The sequence below is a fragment of the Scyliorhinus torazame genome, chromosome 18, assembly GCF_047496885.1.
Source record: "Scyliorhinus torazame isolate Kashiwa2021f chromosome 18, sScyTor2.1, whole genome shotgun sequence".
Classification (NCBI taxonomy): Eukaryota; Metazoa; Chordata; class Chondrichthyes; order Carcharhiniformes; family Scyliorhinidae; genus Scyliorhinus; species Scyliorhinus torazame.
In genome coordinates this window covers 21,483,628-21,495,769 of record NC_092724.1, presented here as the reverse complement: position 1 = coordinate 21,495,769, position 12,142 = coordinate 21,483,628, and the positions used below count along the sequence as shown (strand labels likewise).

Sequence of the window (12,142 nt, the reverse complement as noted above, 5' to 3'; positions counted from 1 at the left end):
CCGCTTCTTCGCCAGCTTCTCACCAGCATCCTGATATATTCTAACGTGGCTTGCTTCCCATTTGAGGTCACAATTCCCCTTGGCCCACTTCAGTACTCGATCCTTCTCCTGTAGGCTATGGAATCTGACTATCTCCGCTCGCGGCATCTCATTCGCCCGAGGCTTCTGCCAGTGTTCGATGGGCCCCATCCAACTCTGGAGGGGTCGCCAGTACACCCGCCCCACCATCTTACAAAACATCTGTGGGAAGTACGCAGTTGAATTCAGACCCTCCACACCCTCCGGCAACTCCATGACCCTGAGGTTTTGTCTCCTCGACCGATTCTCAAGGTCATCCACTTTGCCCTCAGACTCTTATTCTTCTCCGCCACCAGCGAGATGTCAGCCTCCAATGAGGCGATTTGGTCGCTGTGTCTTGACAAAGCCTCTTCCACCACGTTCAACACCTCACCATGTTCCTTCACAGCTTCTAAAGTCCTCTCCAATTTCTCACGGACAAGACCCAGCATCTTCTCAATCAGTTTACCCAGAATATCGACCCGCACACTTTATAATAATCTTTATTAGTGTCACAAGTAGGCTTACATTAACGCTGCAATGAAGTTACTATGAAAAGCCCCTAGTCGCCTCATTCCGGCATCTGTTCGGGTACACTGAGCGAGAATTCAAAATATCGAATTCACCTAACAGCACGTCTTTCAGGACTTGTGGGAGGAAACCGGAGCACCCGGAGGAAACCCCACGCAGACACGGGGAGAATGTGCCGACTTCGGACAGTAGTGACGCAAGCCGGGAATCGAACCTGGGACCCTGGTGCTGTGAAGCAACAGTGCTAAGCACTATGCTACCGGTCTCTCAAAATATTTTTCAGACTGCTTTCCAAACCGCGTAGTCAGCACTCCAGTTAGCATATCCACTGTGATCGGGGCGGCTGCAACTGCGGGGGCTCCCGTCGCCACCTTCCCTACTGAGGTTCGATGCGAAGCCTCCGGGACGGTTGAGGAATTTCCAACCACAGACTTCTTCTTAGTTGTGGTCTTTTTCGACATACCTCCACACTAGGACCCCGAGTCCCCATCAAACACTCCCAGGTCAGATACAGCACTGGGCTGTTGAAGCTTTCCAGCAAGGGCCGATTAATTACCCAGCTGTGTGTGCATTCTCGACGGGCAGGATAGCGACTGACTTTTTGCCCTCCCTAACCCAAAGGCATTGTGTTGCACGGAACATTCCAGAATTCAATAGCATTGGGGTGATGCCACTTTATGAAGGGAGTGGAAGTGCCTGGAGGTGTTTGGTGTTACTGCTACCACAATCAACACAGGGAGACAGACATGATTCAGCACTTTCAAACTCATTCTTCATCATTCAGCAGAAAGTTGCCATTCTCATTTAGAGATCACAGGTCAGCTCGTGTGGAGAGTAAAATTGTTGCACTGGTGCATTAGGAGATGGACAAATCATGTTGGGGTTGAGGCATACTGGTGGGACATTCTTCATTCTGTCCTGGGAGTGTTTGATGGGGACAGTGTAGAGGGAGCTTTGCTCTGTATCTAACCCCGTGCTGTACCTGTCCTGGGAGTGTTTGATGGGGACAGTGTAGAGGGAGCTTTACTCTGTATCTAACCCCGTGCTGTACCTGTCCTGGGAGTGTTTGATGGGGACAGTGTAGAGGGAGCTTTACTCTGTATCTAACCCCGTGCTGTACCTGTCCTGGGAGTGTTTGATGGGGACAGTGTAGAGGGAGCTTTACTCTGTATCTAACCCCATGCTGCACCTGTCCTGAGAGTGTTTGATGGGGACAGTGTAGAGGGAGCTTTACTCTGTATCTAACCCCGTGCTGTACCTGTCCTGGGAGTGTTTGATGGAGACAGTGTAGAGGGAGTTTACTCTGTATCTAACCCCGTGCTGCACCTGTCCTGGGAGTGTTTGATGTGGACAGTGTAGAGGGAGCTTTGCTCTGTATCTAACCCCGTGCTGTACCTGTCCTGGGAGTGTTTGATGGGGACAGTGTAGAGGGAGCTTTACTCTGTATCTAACCCTGTGCTGTACCTGTCCTGGGTGTGTTTTATGAGGACAGTGTAGAGAGAGCTTTACTCTGTATCTAACCCTGTGCTGTACCTGTCCTGGGAGTGTTTGATGGGGACAGTGTAGAGGGAGCTTTGCTCTGTATCTAACCGTCTGCTGTACATGTCCTGGGAGTGTTTGATGGGGACAGAATAGAGGGAGCTTTACTCTGTATCTAACCCCATGCTGTACATGTCCTGGGAGTGTTTGATGGGAACAGTGTAGAGGGAGCTTTACTCTGTATCTAACCCCGTGCTGTATCTGTCCTGGGAGTGTTTGATGGGGACAGTGTAGTGAGAGCTTTACTCTGTATCTAACCGTTTGCTGTACCTGTCCTGGGAGTGTCTGACGGGGACAGAATAGAAGAAGTTTTACTCTGTATCTAACCGCGTGCTGTACCTGTCCTCGAAGTGTTTGATGGGGACAGTGTAGAAAAATAATCCATACGCAGCATTAACATTGCATATATTCCATACTCAGCATTGACTTTGGTAAATACAAAATTCAATAAATATTTGTCAAAGCAAATGGTACACTTGTGACGATAAATTGTTTCCATGGAAACGCAGCAGTGGATTTTGAGACAGAACGGAAGTTGTCTTGTGAAGATTTCCAGAGCTGTTGATAATAACCCTTTTACTGATCATTCTGTTAAGTCAAAACAAATGAGCAGACATGTTATTTACTCAGTGGGAAGTGGCTGTTTTATTAATTAGTATTTTAGTTAAATAGAATTGAACGACTGTTCAAGTCAACTGCATTTCCAGAACTCCTAAGTTCAGAAGCATGTTCCTGCTCCATAATCTCACTATCAGCCTCGTGCCTTCCCATTTACAATGTGCCAAGTACTTAACCCCATGGAAGAGAGGCACCCTCTGAGTTCAATGAAAGCAACACCCAGAGTGGCATCCATATAGAGAGATAAACAGTGATTCAGCACCCTTGGGTGGAGGGGGTAATACCCAGGGTATTTGTACAGGTATTGTTCACTTCTACGTGTGTGTGTGTCTTTCTCTGTATATCTGTCTGCGTCTCTATATGTGTGTGTGTGTGTCTGTCTGTCTGTCCATGTGTCTTTGTGAGTCTGTCTCTGTGCATTTGTCTGTCCATGCATCTGTGACTATCTGATTGTGTGTATATCTGTGTGTGTGTGTCTTGTTTGTATGTGTGTATATCTGTTTATAAGTGTATCTGTGTGTGCGTATCTGTTTGGAGATATACATATATAGGGCCAGCTTGGGGATGGGTTTAGCTCACTTGGCGGGACAGCTGGTTTCTGATGCAGAGCAAGGCCAGCAGCGCGGGTTCAATTCCTGTACCAGCTGAGGTTATCCATTAAGGCCCTGCCTTCTCAACCTTGCCCCTTCCCTGAGGTGTGGTGATCCTCAGGTTAAATCACCACCAGTCAGCTCTCGTCCTCAAAGGAGAAAGCATCTGGGACTATGGCAACTTTACCATTTTTATATATATATATATGTGTGTCTATTTCTTTATACATGTGAATGTGACTATGTATGTGTGTATATCTTTGTATATATGTGTCTCTCTTTGTCTATTTGTGTGTCTGGTTGTATGTGTGCGTGCATATCTGTGTGTATCTGATTTTGTGTATATGTGTGTGTATCTATTTGTGTGTATCTTTGTGTGTGTGTGTATATATCTGTGTTCGTGTGTGTGTATATGCGTGTGTATCTGTTTGTGTGTGTATCTATTTGTTTGTATCCATTTGTGTGTGTGTATATCTGTGTGTATCTGTATGTGTGTGTATATGTGTGTATCTGTATGTGTGTGTATATATCTGTGTGTATATCTGTGTGTATCTATTTGTGTGTGTATATATATCTGTGTGTATCTATTTGTGTGTGTGTGTGTACATCTGTGTGTATCAGTATGTGTGTATATCTGTGTGTATCTGTATGTGTGTGTATATGTGTGTATCTGTATGTGTGTGTATATATCTGTGTGTGTATATCTGTGTGTATCTATTTGTGTGTACCTATTTGTGTGTGTATATATATCTGTGTGTATCTATTTGTGTGTGTGTGTGTACATCTGTGTGTATCAGTATGTGTGTATATCTGTGCATGTATATATGTGTATATCTGTGTGTGTATGTTTGTGTGTATATATGTGTGTATCTGTTTGTGTGCGTATGTTTGTGTATATGTGTGAACATCTGTGTTTATGTGCGTGCGTGTACATCCGTGTTTGTGCGTGTGTGTGTATATATGTTTGTGTGTGTGCTTTTGTGTATATCTGTGTGTATCTGTTTCTGTGTGTATGTGTGTGCATCTGTGTTTGTGTGTATCTGTTTGTGTGCGTATGTGTGTGTGCATCTGTGTTTGTGTGTGTATATCTGTGTTTGTGTGTGTATATATGTGTGTATCTGTTTGTGTGGCCGTGCGTGTGTGTGTATCTGTGTGTGGTTGTGCATCTGTGTTTATCTGAGTTTGTGTGTGTTTGTGTGTGCATCTGTGTATATCTGTTTGTGTGCGTATGTGTGTGTGCATCTGTGTTTGTGTGTGTGTGTATACATGTGTGTATCTGTTTGTGTGCATATGTGTGTTCATCTGAGTTTGTATGTGTTATCTGTGTGTGTATATATCTGTGTTTGTGTGTGTGTGTGTGTGCATGCGTGTGTGTATATATGTATGTATCTCTTTGTGTGGCCGTGCATTTGCGTGTATCTGTGTGTGTACTGAGTGGTTTCAGTTTGAGGATTTTCCAGCTCTGGGAATGCCTGTGTTGGTTCTATCGCCAACCCTGGCACATCTGCCCTAACCCTTGGCAGCTGCAACTGACCAGCTGCTCATGTCTTCCCATCTGCTCCTTATCCCCTGTCTCGGACATTGTCCCAGAATGTGCTGCCCTCAGACGCCACCACTTGTCTTCTCCAGCAGAGGCACTAGATGGTGATCAGGAACCTGACTGTCCCCTCACCTTTGCTCAGTGACACTCCAGCTTTATTTCCACACCCAGTGTTTCCATGTATCCCAACTCTCTTCTCTTCATCTTGTTTGCCTGTATAATGCTGCACACAGGAACATTCAGCCCTATGGATCAGCTCCACGGCAGCACGGTAGCACAGTGGTTAGCACTGTGGCTTCACAGCTCCAGGGTCCCAGGTTCGATTCCCGGCTTGGGTCACTGTCTGTGCGGAGTCTGCACGTTCTCCCCGTGTCTGCGTGGGTTTCCTCCGGGTGCTCCGGTTTCCTCCCACAGTCCAAAGATGTGCAGGTTAGGTGGATTGGCCGTGATAAATTGCCCTTAGTGTCCAAAAAAAGGTTAGGTGGGGTTACGGGGATATGGTGGAGGTGTGGGTACAGGGTGGAGGTATGGGTTTAGGTAGGGTGCCCTTTCCAAGGGCCGGTGCAGACTCGATGGGCCGAATGGCCTCCTTCCGCACTGCAAATACTATGATTCTATGATATTAGAAAATTACTGATCCACGTTTCCTCTTCATTTCCTATGTCTACTGTGTCCAAATTCTTCCCCACCAAAAATCCAAAGACTTTGGGTGGGATCCTCCGACTCGGCTGCCGGCCAATGGGGTTTTCCATTGTGAGCACCGATGGAGAATCCAGCCCCTTGAGTTTGATCGATTTAAATCCACCCCCCACTCCCACGCACCAGCCCCTCTCCCCTCCCCCAAGTGACAATTAAGAACCGATGATATATTTCCGAAGCAGGATGGGTTTGTTCTGCTATTTACTGACAGGTCCTGCCTGGGCAACTTTCCGCATTAGTCTGAGTAAAAGACAGTGGCCTGGATTTTCCGATCCCCCAGCCACGCGTTTCTTGGCAGCGCCGTTCGCTGGAGGCAGGATTCTAACTTTCCGCCGCTCGTCAATGGGATGTCCCATTGCACCCACCCGACACGACCGGGAAACCCACGGGCGGGGACGCGCTGCCAGCCGGAAAAGTGAGTCCCGACGACGGAGCATTCCGGCCAGTATTGTAGCTGCACTATCTAGTTTGTACACCACGTCCCCATAGCTTTACCCTTTCAGCATTGGTGTCACCCTGGTCCAGCTGTGCCACGACCCCCTCCAAGGACAATCTCTCCCTCCCTGTGGGGCGGAGCCCAGAACTAAACCCACCGACTCCAGATAGGGGTCTGACCCAGACTCTGTACATCTGGAGCATCACATTCTCTCCTTGAGAAATCAACATCACAGCAGCATTTACGATTACCTTTTGCATGTGCCCCGAATATTTAGTGATTTCTGCACTTGGATTTCCAGCTTCCTCTGACCCCTCAGCTCAGTTGACCTCAGATATAAGGCAATAAGCAGGAGTGACCCCTTCAGCCTGCTCCACATTTAATAAGACCATGGTTTATCTCTGATTGTGGCCTTATCTCCACTTTCCTGCCTGCTCCTCTTAATCCGTGCCTCCCTTGTTAATCAAAAATCTGTCTAACTCAGCCCTGGATATATCCAATGACCCAGCCCCCCCTGCCGAGTAAGAGAAACACTAATGACTCTTTGAGAGAATAAATTTCTCTTTGTTTCCATCTTAACTGAGATTTTCCCTTATTTTTAAACTGTCCCCTCAACTTCTAGATTCCCTCACAAGGGGAAACATCCTCTCAGGATCTACCCCTATCAGTGCCCTCAGAATCTCATAGAAATAACAAAGAACAAGGAACAATACAGCACAGGAACAGGCTCTTCGGCCCTCCAAAGCTGTTCCGGTCATGATACCAGCCTTTGCCAAAAACCCTCAGCACTTCCTTGTGCTGTATCCCTCTATACCCATCCTATCCATGTATTTGTCGAGATGCCTTTTGAACACCATTAACGTATCTGCTTCCACAACCTCCCCTGGCAACACGTTCCAGGCACTCTCCACCCTCTGCGTAAAAGTCCTGCCTCACACATCTCCTCTAAACTTTGCCCCACGGACCTTAAACCTATGCCCCCTGGTGACTGACCCCTCCACCCTGGGAAAGAGTGCCGAACCATCCACTCTATCTATACCCTTCATAATCTTGTAGACCTCTATCAGGTCACCCCTCAACCCCCATCTTTCTAATGAAAACAGTCCGAGTCTATTCAGCCTCTCCACATAGCTAACACCCTCCAGACCAGGCAATATCCTGGTAAACCTCCTCCAAAACCTCTACGTCCTTCTGGTAGTGTGGCGACCAGAATTGTGCGCAATATTCCAAGTGCGGCCTTACCAAAGTTCTATTGAACTGTAGCGTGACGCGCCAGTTTTTATACTCTATGCCCCGTCCAATGAAGGCAAGTATTCCGTATGCTTTTTTGACTACCTTGTCCACTTGTGTTGCCACCTTCAAAGATCTGTGGACCTGCACCCCCAGATCTCTCTGACTTTCTATATTCCTAAGTATTTTGCCATTTACGGTATATTTCCACTCTGTGTTAGACCTACCAAAATGCATTACCTCACATTTGTCAGGAATAAACTCCATTTGCCATTTCTCGGCCCAAGTCTCCAACTTATCTATGTCCTGCTGTATCTTCTGACAATCCTCAACACTATCTGCCACTCCACCAACCTTGATGTCATCCATATCCATGTCATGCAGTAAGATCACCTCTCATTGTTCTGAACTCCTCTGAATCTAGACCCAACTTGTTAAATCTTTCCTTATAAGGAAATCATCCCAGGAATCAGCTTAATGAACTTTCTCTGAATTGCTTCTGATGCAAATATATCTCTCCCTAAGTAAGGTAACCAAAACTGTACACACCAGGCGTACACACTTGCCTACTGTGGTGGACTAAGGCCTCACACTGTACTATTTATAAAAAGAAGCTACTTTGCGGTTTTGGGGAAACTCGCACCTCGTTATCTCTGAGGAGCCGTTAACAGTCACCTGGGGACCCAACTTCAAAAAGAGCTAGACAAAGCATTTGCTAACCCAGGCTCGCCAACAGGAGACACAGGGTCTAATAAAGCAACTCATAATGGCTTTCACAGTCTTTGAGACCCCGCCAAATTCCAGACAATGGATACACACCCTGGTGTAATGGGTACACACCCTTTGTTAAAGACCTGTTGGAGAAGAGGGGTCATATGACCGAGGCTTCTGGCTCATTGAACAAGTTAATATTGTCTTGTTGAGCTGAATAGTTCATTCTGCTGATATAACATCTGCCTAGCAAGCCACACAGAAAGGAGCTTTGCCCAGATTGAACATCTGGCCCCATCTACACTCCGGCTATTGGAAATTTTGTGCCATCACCTACAATGCTGATTCATTTCTGCGTGCTTATCTCATTGTGTGATGCCAGCACCACCAGAAAGATCAATTCTACAGCATTGGTTTTCAACCTGACGACCTCCGTGAAGATATACCTCATTGGATTTTGATTCTGGAACTCATTTGAACCAACATTTAATAATAATCGCTTATTGTCACAAGTAGGCTTCAATGAAGCTGCTGTGAAAAGCCCCTATTTTTTCTGCGGTCTCTATGCTGTAAAACCCTATTTTCTCCATCCCTCTTTTTACTGTTTGATTGTGGAGATGATGTTGCAATCCTCTTCTGTCGTTTCAAGTGTGCACAAATAAACTAACCCTTTGAGTTCTTCCTATCTAGAGTTTGCTGTGGGATTATTAATAGAAACTTTGATCGCACCAGAATCCGAGGGGTTGGGGAAATACGGCAATGCTTAGAAAGAGGGAAACAAATCAAAACAGTTTTCTGCTTATGGATGGGGGAGGGTCAGGGGAGAAATGAGAGCTGTTTCCATTAACCGCCCCCATGACCCTAAGGCTACACAGAGCTCTATTAGTCACAGATTTCCAAGGTGCGCCATGTAACAGATGCCCAGCGACAGGACAAAAGAGTTGAGGAGGTATTGTCCAAAAGTTGAGTGTATGTAAACGATGTTGCGGGGTTGGAGGTTTAACAAAGAGGATTTAGGGATCATATAGACAAACAGAGTTATATTTGTATGGCGCCTCTTGTGACATCAGAACATCCCAGAACACTTAAGTTTTGAAATGTAGTCACCGGGTAATGGAAGAAAGGTGGCAGCCAATTTGGGCATAGCAAGATCCCACGCGCCGTGATGACATAATAACCAGCTAACCTGTTTTTAGTGACTTTGGTTGCGGGATGACTATGTCCTGGGTCACCCGGAGGAGGACTCTTCCTTGAATAGTGAGTGGCCTTCGAATCATTGACGCCCACCTGAGAGGGGGAAGGGGATCTTGATTTGACATCTTCACCGAGAAACGGTAACGCTGACAGTGCAGCATTCCCGGGTTTGGGGGGGGGGGGGTTCTGGCAATGGCAGTGTGGGCCCCGGATTACCTGCTCAAATCTTCAGGGTGGGGTTTGACGGCCAAGGTGGGGTAGGAGTGACAGTGGCTGGGTCAGGGCTGGCACGGAGAGCAGGTGCAGTGGGTCCAGGTTTGAACTGAGTGTGGAGGAAGAGGATGGGACTGAGTGTGGAGGAAGAGGAGGAAAGTTCAGAGTCTACAGAGGAGGGCAAGACTTGTGGCACAGGTAGAGAGAGGTTTGCGGGGGGGGGGGGGGGGGGGGTGGTGGTGGCTGGAGATGAGAGGGACCCTGGCCTTCTCCTGGCTTTGACCTGCTCCATGGGAAATTCTGCACCAGCCTCCCTTAAACAAACGTGTGTCCTTCACAGCCCATGAACACCCTGCAAGATCCGGCGCCAATAAATATGCAGACAAGGCACTTGCACCATGCCAGTTTGTGGAATAACCCTGGAGGGAATTGCCTGAGTGAAATCGATCCCGCTCACATCAATTCAGTGGATATTTCACAATGTGCACTGCAGGGATTAGATGCAATACATTCTGCGCAGCCCCTGTTTAAAAAAACACACACACACACAATTGCATTTGTCTCTCCTGATTGGGATGCAAATTCTCCCGGGGTGCAGAGAAAGATCCCACAGGATGATGTTTGGGGGGGGGGGCTTGCGGAGTGGCCCCTTTAAACAGTTGGTGCATCGCCCTGTCCCAGAACCTGCCCCTCTTTCTCTACCTCCTTTTTTGGTGCAGGAAGGCGAGGCATTTATTTCATTAATGTGCATTTTATTTCCAAGGCAGAAAGACATCGATCTGCACCCCCTCCCTCTCCCCCCCGCCACCAAATGTGGGTGTATTACCTCCCCATCCCCAGCTTCACTCACCCAGCACTCCAGCGGTGGCCGCCCGCTTCTCCGCCGCCTCTCTCATCTCCTTGTCCGGCTGGGATTGCCTCTCCGCCTGGCTGTCCTCCTTGTCTCTCCTTGGCACAGGCATCTCTAGACCAAGAGGTGACTTGGCTGACTGGATGCTGCTCACTGTCTACAGGGGCTGCATTGGGGTGAGGGACACAATCACTGAGCTTTTTTTTTGCTGTGGGTTTGTATTTTCCCTCCACACCTCCCCGCCCCCACTTTAAAAAACAAGCTTTATGCAGCACTTGCAACAACCCCTCCTGATCATCACAGCCCCCTGAAGCCACACACTCTCTCTCTCTCTCTCCACTCTCACACACAGCACTGAGAAACAGCAAGGTTAGAGGGATGAAATCAAAATGCAGGATTAATCATCCGCTTTGTGTCCCCGCCCGAGCCAGGAACAAAGAGACAGAGAGAGAGAGAGGGGGGCATCAGGCAGAGAGAGAGAGAGAGAGAAATGGGGAGGCATGAGACAGAGATTAACAAAGAGGGGAGGCTGGGTGATGGACACTGAGGCAGAGACTGGGGTGATTTTAACTCACAGTAGCCAGCAGGAATGGGCAGTTGGGTCTCTGAATGGGAGTTTATTCACTCCTTTCAGTTACTGGCAAAGGGAATGAAATAATAATCGCTTGTTGTCACAAGTAGGCTTCAATGAAGTTACTGTGAAAAGCCCCTAGACACCACATTCCGGCACCTGTTTGGGAAGGCTGGTACGGGAATTGAACCGTGCTGCTGGCCTGCCTTGGTCTACTTTAAAAGCCAGCAATTTAGCCCAGTGTGCTAAACCAGCCCCTTTGTGCTAAACCAGCCCCTTAAGATCGCTCCTTAAGATATGTTCGAGGGGTGGGATGGTAGGGGATGCTTTTGGGGGGGGGGGGGGGGGAGGGGTTTGGGTGGGAGGGCGATCTCGCTGTCGGGGGTGAGGTAGGGAGGACTCTTAGGTCCTGGAGGGAAGGGCGCTGAACCAGCCCCTGTCTTAGTAGCTGTCTTAGTAACACTCTTGCCCCCTGGTATGAATGTTGTGGGGTGAAGACCCATTGCAGGCTCTTTATTCTGTGGCTGACCCTCCTGCAGCACTGACGGATGTTTTTTTACACAGAACATACAGTGCAGAAGGAGGCCATTCGGCCCATCGAATCTGCACCGACCCACATTAATCCTTCACTTCCACCCCATCCCCGCAACCCAATAACCCCTCCAAACCCTTATGGACACTACGGGCAATTTAGCATGGCCAATCCACCTAACCTGCACGTCTTTGGACGTTACGGGATGTGGGCTTCGCTGGTGAGGCCAGCATTTGTTGCCCATCCCTCATTGTCCCTCGAGCTGCACTCTTGGAGGTGCTGTCGCTTGAACGGTTTTTATTGAGAAAGAGTCTCCCACCCCCATGGAGCAGCTGGATATCCTCTTCTCAGTGAGGCTGAACCAATGTGTTTGCAGCTCACACAGGACGGGGCAAGTGAATCCACTCCCAAAGTCCCCACATTGTCCAGGGTTTGTCCTCATTCTGACTGTCTTGACAGGCCAGATGAATGGGTGGAGCCTCATCCGGGGACGCGGGTTCGATTCCCGTCTGGTCACTGTCTGTGCGGAGTCTGCATGTTCTCCCCGTGTCTGCGTGGGTTCCCTCCGGGTGCTCCGGTTTCCTCCCACAAGTCCCGAAAGACGTGCTTGTTAGGTGAATTGGACATTCTGAATTCTCCCTCAGCGTACCCGAACAGGCGCCGGAGTGTGGCGACTAGGGGCTTTTCACAGTAACGTCATTGCAGTGTTAATGTAAGCCTACTTGTGACACTAATAAAGATTATTGTTATCTCGATGCAGAACGTGTGTATGGTACCCCCCCCACCCCACCCCTGCTGGGAACAGCGTCTTTTCCTTCCATGTTCAAAATC

General features: G+C 48.3%; 1 protein-coding gene across 2 annotated transcripts in view; it reads right to left on the bottom strand.

The window, feature by feature from the left end:
* Positions 1-10,601, bottom strand: part of LOC140395024 (anoctamin-8-like) — a 172,031-nt gene extending 161,430 nt beyond the window's left edge. The window contains exon 1 of one of the 2 annotated variants that reach the window (XM_072482345.1): positions 10,209-10,601. In XM_072482345.1, the coding sequence (XP_072338446.1) occupies positions 10,209-10,320 (112 nt within the window). In that variant the 5' untranslated portion in view covers positions 10,321-10,601. The remainder of the gene's footprint in view (positions 1-10,208) is intronic. The other variant, XM_072482344.1, reaches the window with a different exon arrangement.
* Between the last annotated feature and the right edge of the window lie 1,541 nt (positions 10,602-12,142).